At 49.2% G+C, this 19,853-nt stretch overlaps 1 protein-coding gene across 1 annotated transcript; it reads left to right on the top strand.

The window, feature by feature from the left end:
- The first annotated feature begins 1,412 nt into the window (after positions 1-1,412).
- NOC4L (nucleolar complex associated 4 homolog) lies at positions 1,413-17,388 on the top strand. The gene is made up of 15 exons (XM_074973034.1): positions 1,413-1,561; positions 3,276-3,396; positions 4,483-4,589; positions 5,055-5,162; positions 5,400-5,549; positions 6,393-6,492; positions 7,292-7,326; positions 7,410-7,460; positions 8,011-8,122; positions 8,969-9,029; positions 10,202-10,312; positions 11,745-11,908; positions 13,240-13,322; positions 14,403-14,516; positions 15,240-17,388. Exons 1-15 carry the CDS (start codon positions 1,451-1,453, stop codon positions 15,354-15,356), a joined length of 1,545 nt encoding a protein of 514 aa, XP_074829135.1. The 5' UTR covers positions 1,413-1,450; the 3' UTR covers positions 15,357-17,388.
- The last annotated feature ends 2,465 nt before the right edge of the window (positions 17,389-19,853 follow it).

Below are 19,853 nucleotides of genomic sequence, written 5' to 3'. Positions count from 1 at the left end.
TAACACATCTGTCATTTCAGTACTTTGTAGGGTAAATAATGTTCAATACACTTTCACTGTTTTTTTTTGTTAAAATGTGTAGGGCATTGGCTTTTAAAAGTAACTAACTGACTGCTATCAGAATACAGCCGTGTTAGTCTGTATCCGCAAAAAGAACAGGAGTACTTGTGGCATCTTAGAGACTAACAAATTTAGTCTAGCATAAGCTTTTGTGGGCTACAACCCACTCCATCGGATGCCTAGAATGGAACATATAGTACGGGGCATTGCTGGCACATGGTGGCATATATCACATTGGTAGATGTGCACATGATATATGCCCCTCTGCCATGTACATTGGCCAAAGCGGACAGTCTCTATGCAAAAGAATAAATGGACACAAATCTGACACCAGGAATCATAACATTCAAAAACCGGTAGCAGAACACTTCAACCTCTCTGGCCACTCGGTAAAAGATTTAAGGGTGGCAATTTTGCAACAGAAAAGCTTCAAAAACAAACTCCATCGAGAAACTGCTGAGCTTGAATTAATATGCAAACTAGATACCATTAACCTGGGTTTGACTAGAGACTGGGAGTGGCTGCGTCATTACACATATTTAATCTATTTCCCTAAATTAAGTATCCTCACACCTTCTTGTCAACTGCCTAAATGGGCCATCTTCACTATCACTACAAAAGTTTTTTTCTCCTGCTGATAATAGCTTATCTTAACTAATTAGCCTCTTTCAGTTTGTATGGCAACTTCCTGTGTGTGTGTGTGTGTGTGTGTGTGTGTGTGTGTGTGTGTGTGTATAAGCAATCTTCTTACTATATTTCCCATTCTATGCATCCGACGAAGCGGGCTGTAGCTCACGAAAGCTTATGCTCTAATAAATGTGTTAGTCTCTAAGGTGCCACAAGTCCTCCTGTTCTTTTTTACTGACTGCTAGTAATTTGCTCTTGGGAGGGAAAAGACATTTTTGTCCATGGGTTTTGCTGTTTTTTTTAAATCGGACTGGCAGAATTAATGCATATAAAAATGAACACGGATGTTTATAATCCAAATCGGGATGTTTACCTGCAGGGAGAGGATTGACTCCAGGAGCTGGGGCTTTAAGGACGATAATCAGCGTGAGACTCCTGCTAAAATCATGGCTGTTTGCAGCGCTGCAGCGGTGATGGGGGCCGCTGCCCCCTGGCCCTGGGGCCGGGGGTGCAGGGCAGTGGGAGGCGGCCGCCGCCATGGGGCTCGGGGTGCATGGGGGGCTTCTGCCATGTGGTGTGGGGGCTGCTCGGGGTACGCGGGCTGCCTCCCGGCGGGGGCGGTCCGAGGGACCAGCGCAGCCCGCCTCGGCTCGGCTCGGGGCGGGGACTCGGCTCCGCCGGGCCGCGCCTCCCGTGGCTGCCGCCGGGGGCAGGGCGGGCCGGGGCCTGGCGGCTGCGTCCGCACACGTGGGGCGGCCCCGCCATGGCGCAGCCTGGGCAGAGCGCGGCCGCCGCGCTGGCTTCCAGCCTGGAGTCGGTGCTGGGGAGCCGGGGCAGCGCCAACCGCGTCTTCGAGATCCTGGAGCTGCTGCAGGCGAGCGGGGCCTCGGGGCGGGGGGAGCTGGGGCCGGGGACTGGGGGTCGGCAGCAATGGCGGGACAGTGAGGGGACCTGGGGGGTGGTTGCGATGGGGGCTGGGTCTGTGGCAAGGGAGAGTCGGGGACTAGGAGTCGGAGGCGGGTGGGGGGTGGCAGTAGGGGGCTGGGGGTGGGACTAGGAGTCGGAGGCAGGTTGGGGTGGCAGTAGGGGGCTGGGGGTGGGACTAGGAGTCGGAGGCAGGTTGGGGTGGCAGTAGGGGGCTGGGGGTGGGACTAGGAGTCGGAGGCAGGTTGGGGTGGCAGTAGGGGGCTGGGGGTGGGACTAGGAGTCGGAGGCGGGTGGGGGGTGGCAGTAGGGGGCTGGGGGTGGGACTAGGAGTCGGAGGCGGGTGGGGGGTGGCAGTAGGGGGCTGGGGTGGGACTAGGAGTCGGAGGCGGGTGGGGGGTGGCAGTAGGGGGCTGGGGTGGGACTAGGAGTCGGAGGCAGGTGGGGGTTGGCAGTAGGGGGCTGGGGGTGGGACTAGGAGTCGGAGGCGGGTGGGGGGTGGCAGTAGGGGGCTGGGGTGGGACTAGGAGTCGGAGGCGGGTGGGGGGTGGCAGTAGGGGGCTGGGGTGGGACTAGGAGTCGGAGGCAGGTGGGGGTTGGCAGTAGGGGGCTGGGGGTGGGACTAGGAGTCGGAGGCGGGTGGGGGGTGGCAGTAGGGGGCTGGGGTGGGACTAGGAGTCGGAGGCGGGTGGGGGGTGGCAGTAGGGGGCTGGGGTGGGACTAGGAGTCGGAGGCGGGTGGGGGGTGGCAGTAGGGGGCTGGGGTGGGACTAGGAGTCGGAGGCAGGTGGGGGTTGGCAGTAGGGGGCTGGGGTGGGACTAGGAGTCGGAGGCAGGTGGGGGGTGGCAGTAGGGGGCTGGGGGTGGGACTAGGAGTCGGAGGCAGGTGGGGGGTGGCAGTAGGGGGGTGGGACTAGGAGTCGGAGGCAGGTGGGGGGTGGGACTAGGAGTCGGAGGCAGGTGGGGGGTGGCAGTAGGGAGCTGGGGGTGGGACTAGGAGTCGGAGGCAGGTGGGGGGTGGCAGTAGGGGGCTGGGGGTGGGACTAGGAGTCGGAGGCAGGTGGGGGGTGGCAGTAGGGGGCTGGGGGTGGGACTAGGAGTCGGAGGCAGGTGGGGGGTGGCAGTAGGGGGCTGGGGGTGGGACTAGGAGTCGGAGGCAGGTGGGGGGTGGCAGTAGGGGGCTGGGGTGGGACTAGGAGTCGGAGGCAGGTGGGGGGTGGCAGTAGGGGGCTAGGGCTGGGACTAGGAGTCGGAGGCGGGTGGGGGGGTGGCAGTAGGGAGCTGGGGGTGGGACTAGGAGTCGGAGGCGGGTGGGGGGTGGCAGTAGGGGGCTGGGGGGGACTAGGAGTCGGAGGCGGCAGTAGGGGGCTGGGGGGGACTAGGAGTCGGAGGCATTGGGAGCAGAGGCGGTTGGGGGGTGAAACTAGGAGTCGGAGGCAGTTGCGGGGGTGGGAGTAGGGGGCTGGGGTTGGGACTAGGAATCAGAGGCAGTTGGGAGGGCAATGGGGGGCAATGACAGAGGCATGGGGGGGGTTTGCAGACTGCCATGCCAGGGGGTTCCTGTGGACAAGCTTGGTCAGCCCCGATGGGAAGGTTTCCTGCTGTCTTCATCTCCCCACCTGTCTCCCTGCGGACCAGCTCTCTGACCTTGCTGCTCTCCCCCAGGCGGAGGAGGAGGACGTCGTCCTTTGCGCCATCAGAACCTGCAGCCGGCTGTTCGGGGCGCTGCTGGAGCGGGGGGAGCTGTTTGTAGGCCAGCTGCCGGAAGAAGAGACCTCTCTCAGAGGTAAGCGAGCGGCTGCCTGGCTGGTCTCTGGGGCTCTTGGAGTACCCTGGCCACCTGCTTGTGTGGCCCCAGTTCCCAGCATTACCCTGTAGCGGCCTTGATAAATTTCCACTTTCATCAGAGCAGGTTAAATCTCCCAACACCCCTGAGGGTGAGAGGAGCCGGTAAAGCCTGGTCCACAGAGAGGTCTTGTACCAGTTTAACTAGGGAATGTCTGCGCTACACAGCGTATTTTGGCTTAACCCTTTAGTGTAGATGCAGCCTGTGGCGCAGGAAACGCCCCCTTCTCCCCCCCCCCCCCAACAGCACTAGCTGCGTCAACAAAGGTTTGGTTGGCAGAACTGTGCTGGTCAAGAATGTGTTTTTTTCACACCCCTGACTTAACATACCTATACCACTATAACTGTCAAGTGTAGACCAAGCCTTAGAAACGAAAGTCGTTAAACCAGTGCAACTCCCTAGTGTGGACGTGGTCCTACCACACTGATATCAGCACTAGCATAACTGCATTCATTATAGGGGACTGCACTGATTTAACAAGATCTGTTTCTAAATTGCTATAGTGAAATCAGTCCCAGATATCAGTAAAGAATAAGTCCTAAATCTCAGTCACCACTTGGAAAGGATGAGCTTGTAGCAAAAGCACCTGACTTGGAGCCAGGAGATCTGGATTCTGTTCCCTGGTCTGGCACAGACTTTCCTGTGCGACCTTGGGCAAGTCACTTCACCTATCTGCACGGCAGCTTGCTAATTAAAATGGGGATAAGGCCTCCTTATCCCACAGGGTAGATTGAGGCTTAACATTAATGCACTTTGAGATCCTCAGATAGAAGATGCCAGAGATTCAAGTATTACAAATGGATAAATTGAGGCCTAAGGGGGTTGTAACTTGCTTAAGCTCACTGATTGAGTTAGTTCCTGAACAAAGGATGGAACATGCCTGGTAATGCTGTTACCAGCTGTAACCCTTAGACTGCTCCCCTCCCTGAGCAGCTATCAGGAAACACATTAACTTCTCTAATTTGCTCCATTTCAGTCATGCTCACTGGCATTCAGAAGCCTCTCGCTTTGTATTTTGCCCTTCAGATAACTACAGTGCAGAAGACAAGTATAAAATATGGATGAGGCATCGTTATAACAGTTGTGTCAACTGTTTGGTGGAGCTGATGAGCCATGAGTCTTTTCAGGTCAAGGTAAGTTTTGTTAGTTTAATAATATGCTGCCTTGTGCCAGGTGTCCCTTCCAGAGCTTGCAAAATAGGCAGGAATAATACTTAGATGGGATGCTTTTGAGGTGAACACAGGGGAAGATATTTGCTTCAATAGGTTACTTCCCCAGGGACGTGCTGCCCACCGCTTCCTGCAGCGCCCATTCGCTGGGAACAGTGAACTGCAGGCACTGGGAGCTGCAGGGCCTGGGCCTGCAGATGGTCAGCAGAATGTCTTGTGGCCTGCAGTCGGATTAGCCTGATGGGCCGCAGGTGGCCCACCACTGTCATAAAGACTTTTTGCCTTCCTCCCTCAAATAGCACTTCCAGTGCTGTCATATAAAGTTGGGACTTCCGTTGTTGTCCTATCATCATATTCATCCTGACTAGAGTGAGCATCCCTGAGGTTTATTGTGGGTTTTTTAAAATCTTTCTTTTGTCTCCTTTAAAGGAATTATCACTCACTACCCTTATGAAGTTTGTTGAGTTGGAAGGGAAAAACCCTTTGGTCAAAGCAGAATGGAAGGGGAGTTTCCGTTTTCCTCGTGAGCTTTTAAAAGTGAGTAGCAGGACTTAAAAGTTGTTGTTGTCGTCAACTATTCTGTATCATGCACAAAACCTAGACATTGGGGACATATGTTCATGCTCGGAGGCCATAGAAGACTAGGCACTGACTTTCTGATGCTCTCTGAGATAAGAAGTCTGGGGTAGCTCATGGCTAACAAAAATATCTCTGCTAGTGTTTGTAAATAATAAATATTGACATGCTGCTTTTTTTTCCAAAACCCTTTGCTAGTTAGTTGTGAAGAACTTAATCCCTTGTGAAGAGGACTCTTCGCTCCTGATTTCACGTTTCCAAGAATACCTGGAGTATGATGACATTCGCTACTTTGTGATGAAGGCTGTTGCTGAAAATATTGGACAAGTCATGCAGAAGACTAAAGAGGTGATTTGAATATTCTAGTTGAAGTGGGTCTGGGTACCCCTCAGTTTGGAAGCTGCAACTTGTAGGTGAAGTGAGTGTCTGGGGTTCTCCAGCCATACTGCATATCATTTAGCTCAGTGGTTTGAGCATTGGTCTGCTAAACCCAGGGTTGTGAGTTCAATCCTTGAGGGGGCCATTTAGGGATCTGGGGCAAAAATTGGGGATTGGTTCTGCTTTGAGCAGGGGGTTGGACTAGATGACCTCCTGAGGTCCCTTCCAACCCTGAGATTCTGTGATACCTGGAATGCCCTTCATGGTCCCAGTGTTGGTGTCTGAGACCTAGAGAGAGACGTGTGCTCCTTTGCGTGCCATGAGCTCTTTCCTATTTTCTTTGTATGCCAGGTTTACAAAACGCTGTCCTCAATTTTAACTAGGCATAGGCCAAGAGGAATGTTTTTCTGGATTCCTTTGCATAACCTCCTTGATTGGGTATTGTGTTCCGATTTATCCAAACCTGAGCAATCTGAAAGGCTCAGATAGAAGGTTTTGATTTTTGCTTCATTCTCTAGTGGGCAAACACAGTCGGTTTGTTATTTCTATCAGCAGCAGCCAAGTTTTTGTTTTGTAAAACAAGGGTTAGTTCAGACTCAGGTTTTATATTAGACAAACCAGCAAAATTTAAGACTGGGAGAGTTTGTAAGAACGATTCTAATGTTAATTTGTCTCTGATTCTAACATCCAGAGCTTTGTGTTAATTTTTTTTTCTAGTTAAATGCTATCATTGCGTGTAAAATGAACTAATGTGTAAGTCACTGATACTTTGTGCAACTCTTACTTATGCATGTGCTTTTCCCCCGTCTCCAGGTTCCGCTTCCAATTTACCAGCAGAATGTCTTTTCCCTCATTTCATCAATGAGCATGCCAAGCAAAGAGAATGAGGTGGTCAATTTCATGGTAAAGCAAGGTAGTGGACTTTGTAGTGTTGCTATTAGGTTCATGTGATGGCCTATGAGTAGAGGGGGAAAGCATGCTTTAGTGAGTTCTAACAAGCAAACGCTCTTATGTGATTAGAATGACACCAAATGTAACAAAATCCAACTTCTGCAATGCAGAACTTTAAAACCAAGTAGTCTACACACTCATGACCATGTATTTAAAATAGAAAACTTTCTACAGTCCTTTTTTAAAACTGCTTTTGAGGATCTACCCTCTTCTGCTGCCCTGGATCACCTTTTATGGAGGTATCTCCAGCTGCTAATTGAGAGATATGCTCTTGAGGAAAGACAAACCATGGTGGTGCAGGAGCTGTAGTGAGAGAGTGTTTATAAACAAGCTTTGAAACATCCAAACCTGCTTCAAATCGGGCAAAATGTGCATGGTTGGTTATGGTCACTTTAATTGGCATTTATTCCTCCTTTCCATCCATCACTCTTTAACCAAGATGGCCTTGGCAAGCCTAGAGTCTCATTAGCTCAGAAGTTTATTCCTTCTATATTTTTGATCAAAGTGCAATGACATGAGAAAATCGTACTTTGTTTAACTCCTCTGTGCTTAAATCTGCATGAGAACAATTTGATTAGTGCTGTCTGAAGTGAAAAGCTTTTCAAATGTCCACAGCTCCATGTAGATTCAGCCTGAAATAAAACTGAACTCAGTTTTGCTTGGCTCACTGTAATAATTACGGTGTAGCTATTTGGAAAGGTGTCGTTTTTTGGTCATTTCAAGTTAATTATTTGTCCTGCTTTTTTTCCCCCCTTAAACAGCTAATCAGGAAGAATGGAAGGTATCAAAGCTAAAGGTAACACTTCATTTGATAATTGGCAGAGTTGAACTTTTTCTTCATCAGTATGTTTAGCTCAGTGTTTACATTTTTGTTTTCAGGAGCATAAGCGAGCCTTTGAAAGGATGTGGCTTGGCTTTCTTAAACACAAGGTGAGTGTGAGCTGGCCTTTATTGCTTTAATCTAGCCTTATCTAACTCTTGCTGCTATTCCAGTCCTGGAATTTTCTGCAAATCGTCCATGCAACTTAACACACTTGGCAATGTGAACAGATGCCCTGGGGGACTGGGTAAGAGCAGACACATTCACTTTTGCTTGTGATTTGGGTTTAGATGCTGAATTGAGGCCACCTCTGTTGCATTGCTCCACCCACCCACTCATAAACCCGAAATGTTTTTCATTAATATCAGCCCCATGTCACCCTATAGAGTTCATCTCCCTGTTTGATACCTACACCCTTAAAAGAACGGAAGCCAGCTCTCCTCTCCTGCTGTGGGCCTTGACCCGGCAAGTTACTCTGTGAGAACAGAGCCCTGCACAGAGTGTCATTGATTTCACAGGGGGTCTCTGCAGGCACAGGATTGGGACCTTTGTCTCTGAACTACGCTATATCTGTCCAGCCCTTTCCAGTTCTAGCCTTTAATTAAGTGCTGTTTCTCTTCTCTGGAACAAGTGTTTAATGTGATGTTTCCATCTTCACAGCTACCCACCAGCCTTTACAAAAAGGTTCTTGTAATTTTGCACGACTCTATCCTGCCTCACCTGAATGAACCCACCCTTATGATAGACTTCCTGACAGTCGCCTATGACATAGGTGGGTAAAGAAATAGGCTTCTGTGAATCTTGGGGGATGACAAAGGACCCATGGTGCTGCTGCGTCTTTCTTTACAGTATAGTATGGGTGGGCTGAGAAAGTCACATCCCCTCAGCCTTTTGGGGGGATGATTTAAAGAGAGATCCATCTGGCTGATTCAGTAGGGATGTGTTGCTTTTGGCTGGAAGGGAAACAACCTTGAGGAAAGCAGGGAAAATAGGTAAAACTTCAGGAGCTTTGAGGGTGAGGTAAAGAGAAATAAACCAAATTGGTTGCCAGTACCTATTGTGTTCTGAGAAGTGACTTTTTATTCTGGTTCTTTGTACGTAAGAGGATTCTGCTCAGAGCTTTAGATCGAGGCATGTACCAGAAAGATCTCTTAAATCACAGAGTTCAGTCAATACTGTTGTGAAACAAGATAAGCTTCCACCTTGGCTGTGTTTAAATATAAGATGCACCACTTTCCTGCGGAACTGTTAATTCCAAGACAATCTCTTTGTCTCCAGACGTTGCCCTCGTGGGGGGGATTAGGCCAGCGTTACGGTGCCTCTTTCAGCTCCTATCTCTTTGTGGATGTATCCTTTTAACTAGAGCTAAAATCAGTCAGTAGCAAAAAGCTCTTTAAGTGATTTGTGAGTCTCTGGAAGCCTTTAGTTGAATTCATATCCCTTGAATTTTACAGCCAGTCATTACACTGGGGGGTTTCACATAGGTTAATTGCTTCAGTTTCTAGGGCTCTGAATTTTGTCCCCCTTCAGGGTCTGTTTCTGTTAATGTTTGCTACAGAGACCAGTGATGACTTGTCGGCTTTGCTAGACCTTACTATCACACTTTGCTCTTTTATAGGTGGAGCAATCAGTCTTCTAGCCTTAAACGGGCTATTTGTTCTGATTCATCAGCATAACCTGTAAGTAAAAAAGAATGTCATCTTGTTTAAAGGGGAAAGTGTTTTGTCTGAGTAGAGTTTTGCAGTTCCTTCTTTATATATAAAAGGGATTCACATGGATTCCCCAGTTCCCTGTGCTCTAAAAACCCCCTCGTTAAAAAGCAAAGTACTGCAGAGTTCTGCACTAGGGTTCAGCCCATTGGGGGTTGGGCTCTTTTAATAATCTGGCCCTTACTTTAAATGCCTAAATGGAAACGGAATCCCTCCGAACATGTGGGTGCAGAGCCCTTGAAAATCTAGCACCACTTGTGCAAAACGCTGCAGTTCTCATAAGGACGCTGCAGGATTTGGGGCTGTTACTAGAGAATATTGCAATATGTTGTAATAAGGCGTGGGTCACACCCTTGGAGCTGGTTGTAGCTAGCATCAGTGAGATCTGGGACACATTTTACGGCAGGTAGTGTATGGGTTTGAGTTGAAAAGCTCCCAGTTGTGACTTAATCCCTGAGAGGGGGAGAAAAGGAGGCTAGATGCTTGTGTGTGTTGTAGGATGGGGTGAATTTGCTCTGCACTTGTTTCACTGTGTGTTCTCTATGGTTGTAAATCACCCCTGAATAGGCATCAGCCCTTCTGCCACCCCCACCACCTGCTGCTCCATGAATGAGTTCACTTTGCTTTTTGAGGTGTCCTTTGTTCCGCGACCTCTCTCTCTGTCTCTTCACATCTGAGCCTTGGTGACTTTAGCCATCTCAGTCCACTTCCTTGATCCCCATTGCCTTGCCAGCAGTTTGGGCAAGGGGTGAATGGGCATGAAGACCTAATTGCCCCTCCAGGAAAAGGTGAAGTCACGTTAGCAGTGAGTGGGAGCTTACACTCCCTCTGTCAGTGATCCTGAGCCATTGTCATCAAGGGGAGCTTTGCCGTTGACATCAGTGGGGGTCGCTCAAGCCAGTGAGAACTCCAGGCGCCAAAGCTGTCCGGGCAGCACTTACCAAAAGCACAAAACTCACCTTACAATTCTTTTTGGTGGCTGGGGAGAGGAGCCTCCGTCTGGCCGCTCAGTTGAAAGAGGCCAAATGAGGGTGCCCTAGAGAAGGGGACAGGGTCTGAGTTTAGGTTATAAGAGTGACAAAGTGCCTCTGAGTCACTTACAAATCAAGTATTTGCACATGTCTGTTTGCTTTTTCTAACAGGGAGTACCCCGACTTTTACAAAAAGCTGTACAGCCTCTTAGACCCCTCCATATACCACGTGAAGTACCGAGCCCGGTTTTTCCATTTAGCTGATTTATTTTTGTCTTCATCGTAAGTACCTTTTTTGATATTATATGACCAGTTATTCCCCCCCCCCCCCCCGCGCGTTTCTGTCCAACCAGAGACTGCCCTTGAACAATCCTCTGTGCGTGCTGACTAAATGTATTTTGTTGTGTCTGTAGGATCAGATTCTTGTTAGCCTCATGTAGGAAACTGAGCTTGAGAACGTGACTTAGTCTTGTTCGCTCACTTTGCACATGCAGAATTTTTGAAGATTTGTCATATGTCTGAATAGAGGAAAAAGGGAAAAGTGCGGTTGTGTATCTAAATGTTATCGGCAGTCCCTTATGAGCTCATGCTGCTCTGCAGGTCAGTTGGCTGCTGTTTTTAAACCAGTAACTGGAAATGGAGAGGAAACACCATTCTCAATATGACTTTAGTAACAAGTGTGCAATTCAGGAGTAACGTACAGAGCACATGCAAGGTTTTACAGGCCTTGGGCTGTAAAACCATTGAGAAGTTGCTGGACTTTTGTACAAAGGGGTTCAACAGCCTGTCTTAACACTGTCAGTTCAGTGCATGGAAAGAAGAAGTTGGACAAACAACCTGCTGATTTGAGGCTATATTTCTATCCCTATACTGCAGCGATGACATAAACCAAGAGTAACAGAGTTTGATTTACCACTAGAAAATCTATGTGAATTTGTGTGTGTTAGGCCACAAGACTGAGTAGCTGTAACTCATCATCCTTAATCCTAGCTCTCCTGTCCCAGAGGAAGTGTCTAGATTGGCTGATGGGTGCTGTAAAATGGAATTGGTTAGTAAAAACAAGGAAAACGCTCATACGCTTATCGGGCATTGCAGACAGATTTGGTCTTCATTGGCAGTTGGAACACTTGCCTTAGTCCTAAAGATATTTCATAAATGTATCACCATGGCCTGTGTACCAATTACACACACACACACACACACCCACCCCTTCATTTAAAGAACATTATTGAGGTTACAAAGTCAAACGCTCACAATTTAGCAAATCCCTATACAAATTACCACATACAAAGCTACGAGTCAGTCTCTGCTGGAAATGTCCATAAAGAGATGCCACACATGCAGATCAAAAGATTGCAGGGGGCGGGGAGAAGAGGGGACACACAAGAGTTGGTCAGAGATCAGTGAAATTTTGAGATTCTAGGCGTGGCTCAGAAATGGCTGTGGATGGCAATGAGGTGCACAGCTCATTGACTTTCACTGGGACTTGGGTGCCAGGCTCCAATTAAAAGAAAAGGTTAAATTTTTTTCTTGTAGCATCTTTACATTGGACAGTCCAAGTGGTCATATCAGCATGAAAGACGTGCTGTCAGCGACTGCCTGTGTTGTGTCTGGATTAGATTTTTAGGAGCCACATGCTGCAGAGTTGCTTGCTAGAGCGCTAGCTAAGGCTTTGACACTTGCATATCTTCTTGGTCTCTCTTGTTTCCAATAGGCACTTGCCAGCATACCTGGTGGCAGCATTCATAAAGCGCCTCTCTAGGTTGGCCCTCACCGCTCCTCCCCAGGCTTTGCTCATGGTTGTTCCCTTCATCTGCAATCTCTTCCGGAGGCACCCAGCTTGCAAGGTTCTTGTGCACAGACCCGGCGGGCCTGAAGGTAATAGGGGAACGGAGAGGAGGCTTGCGTTGCTCTACGAAGCATTCACAGAGGGGCCAATCCACCAGCTGGGGAAGGTGAAATCCCATCTCCGGGTCCCTTCCTGGGGTTTTATTAACAAAGATTCAGAGTAGTCTCACTGTCCCTTGTTTGTCTCCAGCATTTCACAGTTCTCATGGCCCATCTACCAAAGCTCCCCAGTCCCCTCCAGCCAGCTGTTGCTCCTTGCTGGTGTCTTCCTCTCAGTCATTCCCACCCAGCAGAGGCACAGAGCTCCTGCTAGGTCCTTCCCTGGTGCTAGGACTCCCTATCTGTTTTTCTGCCTCAGAGGCAGGAAGCCCTATTTGAGAATGTCTGCAGGGCTTATGGCTAGAGGCAGGCGTGTGGACCTGCTACGACAGCTCCCAGTTTGAGTGGGCTCCAGGACTGACACATCCCCACACACACACCCCTAATGGCACTGTGGTGCCAGAATGTGTATTTTAAAAAGAACCAGTAAATCTAGAAACCAAAGGGTTGTGGAGGAGGGCATGGTAAGTAAATCCCTTGTGCTGAGATCTAGCTGCTAAACCTGCCATTCTTTAGGTTTCCATCTAAATAAATGCTTTCAGAGGACGTCTGTGTGGATGGATATGTGGATGCGCAACTGATGGTTTTTGGTGCCCATGTTGAGATGCTTCAGAGGGCCTGATTTTCAGAGGTGGCTGCTTGGCACTTTCTGGACATTGGGTTTCAAATTGGTCACACAAAATCACTAGTCACTTGAAAATGTTCACGTCTGTAGGTGTGTTAAGCCGTTTTAATCTCTTTCTTGGATGCCCTGGGGCAGACTTTATTGTGCTAAATGTAAAGAATGAAAATTTATTTTGGATATGAATAAATGTGCTCGGTCTTTCCTTAGTTCCCAGTATTTCTCCCACCAGGCTGTCTTAACAGCCTCCAGGGTCTTTATTGCCTTTTCCGTGAACTGCTTGAGGATGGTTTTGAACAACATGAGTGACAAGCTGGGGTTGTGAGAGACTCCTGTCTTCACTTCAAACCATTCTGGCATCTTGCCTCCAGTTCTCACAGTCACCTCCTGGACTTGTTACAGTTCAGCAGAATTAGCCACTGTTTGGAGTGCAAGCAGCCCTGAGGTCTGCCAGGTCACATCAGTGCAGGCTTATTCTTCAACCGCAGACGTGTCGGTTATGGTTTCTTACCCCAGTCTAGCTGTGCCTGTTGCTCTCTATTTCTGCCGTGTGTCCCTGGTGGTGTGTGTATCGCCATCCAGGGAAGCTATTAGTTGTGCATTATAGATGTTCCGATTAATCTCTCTCTCTTTCTCTCAGATCTGTCAGAAGATCCATACATTATGGATGAGGAAGAGCCGTCCGAAAGCAGGGCTTTGGAGAGCTCGCTGTGGGAGCTACAGGTAAGTCCTCCAATAACCTGACTGGTGCAGGACACAGCCCTCTCCTGCCCCGCTTCTTTGCTTACTTCCCACCCTCACCCCCCCTTCGCCACATGACTTTACAGTGGGAGGTGTTACTTAAAGGAACATGGTTGGAAATGAGATGACTTCCTGGCCAGTGTCCTGCTTGCATTACGATAGGAACTGAGGGGCAAGAGGCAAATTATTTCACGCGCACAAAAGCTGGGCTGCATTTCTGTGGAGGAAATGATCCCCAAGTGCAAGTCTGTCTGGCCACACAGCCAGAAGCACGCAATTAGCTACGGAGAGCAGCAAATATCCTGCACTGAATACGTAAGACATTAGGGCCGGGGATAAAAATGATCCCACTAAACCAGGGGTGGGCAAACTTTTTGGCCTGAGGGTCACATTGGGGTACAAAACTGTATGGAGGGCCGGGTAGGGAAGGCTGTGCCTCCCCAATCAGCTTGGGCCCCCGCCCCCTGACTGCCCCCCTCAGAACCCTTGACCCATCCAACGCCCCCTGCTCCATGTCCCCTGACCATCCCCTCTTGGGACCCCCGGGACCTCACCCCCTATGTAACCCCCCACCCCGTCCCCCAGAACCTCTGCCCTATCCAACTGCCCCCTGTCCCCTGACTGCCCCCCAGAACTCCCTGCCCCTTATCCAACTCACCGGCCCCCTTACCATGCTGCTCAGAGCAGCATGTCTGGGAGCTGCGCCGCCCAGCCAGAGCTACACACGCTGCCACTCTGCCCTGCAGGAGCACGCAGCCCCGCCGCCCAGAGCGCTGCCTGCATGGTGGCATGGCTGCGGGGGATGCTGAAGGTGTGAAGAGCAGCAGACCCATCACTGTTACTCAGGCAATAAGGCCCCAAACTTCCAGGGTATTTGGGTGCCTAACTCCCATGGGTATTAGGCACCTAAATACCTTTGCGGATGTGGGCCTTAGTCAGACTAAGCTGGTGCTGTAACTGATCAGCAGAGGTTCAGATGCCAGCAGCGGGGGTGGGGATGCCTGATGGACTCGTCTCGCCAGCTCCTGATTATAGAACATACCATTCTTCTTGGTGTTTCAGACCCTTCAGAACCACTATCACCCTGATGTGTCCCAAGCAGCTGCCGTTGTGAACCAGTCGCTGTCTGAACTGGAGGATGACATATCGGAGCTCCTGGAGCTATCTGCCTATGAGGTAGGGTGGTTCGCTCTGTGCGTGTTTGAACACTAATAATGGATGGGGGCTCGCATTAGGTCAGGTCCTGCAGGGGCTAGCCATGGGCTGCACCACCTGCTGTCCAGGTTGAATGGGTAGCCAACCTCTGGGAGGAGCTACGCTCTGTTCCACCTGCCAGGTGGGAGGGATGTAGGAGTGGGAGGCTGTGACAGCAGCAGGGCCTGATTACACCAGCCAACCTGTTGCTAGTTTAATACTCATTTGCCAGCTCTAGTTTGTCCTGGAGAAATCCCAGCTACCAAAATATTTCCCCCTCCCACCTTCTCGTATTGGAGCCTGCCTCAGCCGCCGTGAGGCAGAGGAGCTGCCCACAGCTCTGAGCACCACGTTGGCCCCTTGTTAGGGCTTAAGTGTCTGGGCCTTTGCACTGGGGGTGAATTTTGTCTTCCATGCATTGCTTGGTGCTGCCTTCACCTTGTTCCTTGTGCGGTGGGCTAAAGGGTGCAGCTTCTTTAAACCGCCGTCTGCATCCGGGCTGCTCCTTTAAAAAACTATTTCTTTTTCTCCCCATTGTCACATAACCAAAAAGACTTCGAGAATCCCTGGCTTTCCCCTTTTCTGCTCTGTGTGTGGGGATCAATGTCTGGCCTTGCATGACTGGAATCTGTATTGCCAGAAAAATTCCCCTTTTGCTACAGAATTCTAATGACACCCCAAACGCGTTTGACTTTGTTTAAATAGCTTTTCGATAGAGAGCTAAAGAAAAAAGCCACCGGCGTGCCCCTGGAGTTTGAACAAGTGAGAGGATTGTTTGGCAAGAAAAACGATCTCTTTGCGGAGCACTTTGCATTGGAATGATGCTGCCTTTCGGTAATACACGTTTCTTTATGGCTGACTCTGACGGTGGAAGACACACCCAGCTGATTCATGAGTATTTCCGTTGAGGTTTGGCTGTGAAATCCAAGTCAATGGTTGGACTAGTTGAGATGCTCCTGTGACCTTTGTCAGCATCCACAAATAGACTCTACCTTCTCCTCCTCATAGCAGATTCCTTTTTTCTCACTGGCCTTCCTTTTGCATTTTATCTTCACCTCCTGCCTGGGGTTAGAAAGAAACTGTCTCTATGGGCAGTTATTCCATAATTGTTCACTGCTAGGTTATTGCACTGTCTGGTGTGGGTTATTGTCATTGATTGGAGACGGGGCTGGATGGACCTGATCAACTCTGGCAGTACACTCCTCACGTTGGCATCTGGGTGTGTGGAGGTGAGGGGAGTGGGGGCCTTCTCAGCCCATTAGGCCTGGGTCCTGCCCAGGTTTCACTCCAGAGCTGGCTGCACTCTTGTGGTGGAAGAGTTGATCCTGCTGCAAGTGATCTAGTATATGGCTTGTAAACTGGTGTCAGGTGAATGACACTACAGCCATTATCGTCAACATATATTTGACAAACTTTAGCTAGTAAGAAACTAGTTTAATTGGAGAAGTATTATAAATTTTTACAGGTACTGGGTTTTGGCTTCTACATGCAGAGGCTGAAAGAACAGACTCAATTTCCAAAAGCAGCTGTTCACAAACGACACCAACTAACTCCATCTATTATGGTGGCAATGGGACCAAATTCTTGCATACACGTCAGTCACTTGGTACAAAGTTGCCTTAGCAGAACATTACCACAGGCTAAATCTCTCCTGCTTTGAACATGAGCATACTCTTGGGGATTTCTGTGGCTAAATGCCTGGTCAAATTGCAGTGGGAGGCCATGCTGATCCTGGGTATTATCTCCCGAGTGCTGAGAGTTGGCTAAACATAGTTCCACTTACAACTTGGAGGAAGAGGAACGGAGCCAGTGGAAGCCTGAATGCCAGTCAGGATTTAAATAGTGTATTTCCACTGTTCGATGCAGCTAGGTGAATAGTTTGGTAAAGTCCCAGACTTGGATTTCCAGCAGTGATGCAGAAATTCCCTTTGCTGTTGACTTGTGTTTGAATCTTGAAGATATTGAGTGTGCAGCCGTAGATCCAGCTATGCACATGCTTAACTTTAAACATGTGAGTAGTCTCCTTGAAATCAATGGGATCCAATGGTCTTTAACAAGTTGCTCTTGTCCAGTTAATTTTTAGCTTTGTCTTGCAACAATTTGAACAGAAAATGTTTCTCCATCTCCTGCAAGAAGCAGGTAAAAGGTGGGAGAGACATAATTTTGGCAAGGGGTGGGAGGACAGAAGTAGAAATCCCAGGGTCCTGCATAAATTGGGGCAGAATACATCCTATAATAGTGTCTTCTAGCTGTCCAGCTTTACATTTTCTCCAAGCTGTTAAGAGTGGAACAAGTAGCAAATTACCAAGGAATTGAATAGATAATTTCTCTCGGTGGCTATGGGAGATATGATCCTACTTCCCAGAGTGCAGTGCTGAACCCATCTCCTGGGGTTGTTTGCTCTCCAGCACCTCTGCTGTTTTCACTTCAGATAAACTTCCAAAGGATTTGGCTGGGATATTCAAGGGATCTTTAGGGAATTACGTGCTGAACTCGAGTTGAATTTCAGTAGGAGCTGGGCACCTGACTTCCTTAGGAAGCCCCCCGCCTTCATTATTGGCTTCTCACGTGCAAAGGCAGGAGTGTGATCTCAACCGGTCTCCTTGCCCTCTGCTCCCTGTCTTCTGATATCAGTGGAAGGGTGATGCAGTGGTTGTGACGTTAGCCAGTGACTTAGGAGTTCTGGGTTCAAGCCCCCCACTGTGCCTCTCTTCCATATCTGTAAAAGGGGGGTGATAGCACTGCCCTACCTCACAGGGATGTTGTGAGGATCAGTACATTAACGATTGTGAGGTGCCCAGACACAACAGTCATGGGAGCCGTGTAAGGACCTAAGATGTTCTTGAATAAACTTGTCGGATTTTTAACCTGACGTGTCCTTGATATGTTTTGCCTGAAATGTGTGACCTTTGCTACCCTCACTCAGTGTTATTGACCACTGTTAAAATGAGACCTGGCTGCGGAGCCTGATCCCTTATCTCCAGCTTCCTTCACCCGGACTTTGCCTTCACTGATGTGCACGTGAAGATGAGCGTGGTGCAGTCGTTTGAATTTCACTGCAGAGCTAATACTGGGCTTCTCCTGTTAGATCTTGTGATCGATTAGAGAGGGTCCCTTGTTTCAAATGATGACTAGAAGAATAAGAGTTGTTGGATGTGAGAATGTATGAAAGCGTAGCCATTATTTGTAAGCATTTGTAATACAACTTCTGAGACTTCCAACCCTGGAGGGTGCAAGGAAAACCGATTGTATCCTCATCCCCAAATGGTTTGCTTCTCATTAATTCTGTGTGAGATCAGAAACCTGCAGGTGTAATATGGGCAGAACATTTAGGCATGGTTCACGCATTGTTGGGGGGGGGGGGGGGGGGGAAGCTGATATAACCCCAGGTGTGGATCTAAAGGTGCCTCCAACCAATATAACTTATTCCCTTTCCTGTGCAGGAACGAGCTATACCACTCAAAGCACTGTTCTAGTCATAAAACCGTGTCTGTAGTAGAAGGGGTTGTATGTTTGCTCACAGCTTAGCACAATGGGGCCTGGTCCATGACTAGCAATCTTAGGTGCTATGGTGTAATACACATAGGTTATGTTGGTACAACTCTTGTGTGTAGACAAGGCCTCGGTGTGACCGCAGGCTGGGTGGTCAGGAGGAAGATACCCATTCCTGCTAGCAAAGGAAAACCTGGTGTTTCATGAGCTGAAAATGCCGGACGCAGGAAGGGAAGCAGAGTTTTTCTTACCAATCAGATTGACACCACCAGGGTTCAGAGGGTTGTACGGGGGAAGGAGTGTGCCCGAGCGCAGGGAAATGTGTGACTGGAATCCACAAGGATCTGCTAGGGTCAAGTAGATGCCCTAGGGTTAGGGGGATATTCATCCCCGTGTAGGGGCACTGCTGAAATCTTTGAAGGGCTTACATGGGATTTAAGCGGCACATGGGCCACATGCTGGCCCCGCCTCATGGGTGCGAATTTCAACGAAGGTGAGGTCAGATTTCTCCTCCCCCCCCCCCCTTTTGAGTGCAGTGACGCTTTCCCATCTACGTTAATCCCATCAACGCGCTGCTGCAAATACCAGTGCTGTGTGTGGGGATCTCTTGTGCCCTGGGTTTCTGAACAAGCCCTTGCATTTCTAAATAAACCAAAGAGTAATGAGCTGGGAGAGACGGTCTCGCACTGCGCCGGCTCTTGTTTGTAGCCTGTATTAATGAGGAAAAGCTGCTGGCAGTACAGGCCGTGTGAATTCTGGTAGCTCCTCAGCTTCTGTCAGGCAGGATCGTAGCCAGGGAGTGCAAAAGGGAACGGAAGATTCAGATTTCCCCTCCGCCCACGCCCCCCCTACCACTCGAGATGGACAGGTGAGTCAGTAGCGACAGCCTCCATCGTGGAAGAGGCTTGAGAGTCAGGATCCGCACAATTTTAGCTTGAGTCAAAGCACTTTTTTTAAACCAACAACGCAGTAGTGGAGCTGCCTGGGAATTTGTCTACAGAACTTTTGTGGGGAAAATGCCAATTCGTTGAAACCGAAACTTCCTGGCAGGGGGCCAATTTTGACAAATTTTTGTACTTTGAAAAGAATTTGATTTATTTTCTGAAGGGATGTGGATGTAATGGACGGTGAAGGGATGTGGTTCACAATTCAGCCTACTGCTACTCTTGAGGCAGAGCCAGGTGTTTCCGACGCCAAATGAACTGGAGAAGGTTTTATGGTTCCACTCTGGCGGTCACGGTGGTGTGGAATTGGAACAACAGAAATAAGATTCAGGAAGTAGGACCTTAGATTATTGTAGAAAACAGGTGCAATTCTGGAAAACCCTCCCTCTATAGTTGCAGCGATGGAGAGTTTTGGGCCCTTGTGCTCTTTATTGACGCCACTGTTGGCCTGACAAGTGAAGTGACTTTTGTAAGAAGAGCCTCGTGCTGGACGTGGCAGTGGCCTGACTGCCCTGAGCTGAAAACACAGTGCTGATTCAGGAAAAGCGTACGTGGGTCATGTTGAGCACATGCTTAAATGGCTTCAGTGTGACTTAAAAATAATAAATGTTGTTAGTATTATTATGGTAGCGCTGAGGAGCCCGGGCATGGCTCCGCTGTGCTAGGCGCTGTACAAACAGAATCAAAGCACAGTTCCTGCCCCAAAGAGCTACGATCTGCTTTCTAAATTTGACACTCTCGAGTTAAGCCCGGGTTTAAGCACCTTTCTTGCCCAGAGCTACTTTCTTAAACTGGGTACTTTGGTAACCAAAAGATCCTTTCCCCACCTACAGACCATCTTGTCCTTGAGAAGGTTTCCTTCAACCCTTCACAGAGCTTTTAT

Source organism: Natator depressus, chromosome 15 (genome assembly GCF_965152275.1).
Source record: "Natator depressus isolate rNatDep1 chromosome 15, rNatDep2.hap1, whole genome shotgun sequence".
Taxonomy (NCBI): Eukaryota; Metazoa; Chordata; order Testudines; family Cheloniidae; genus Natator; species Natator depressus.
The sequence above is the reverse complement of the archived record's forward strand: the minus strand, read 5'-3'. Positions and strand labels throughout refer to the sequence as shown.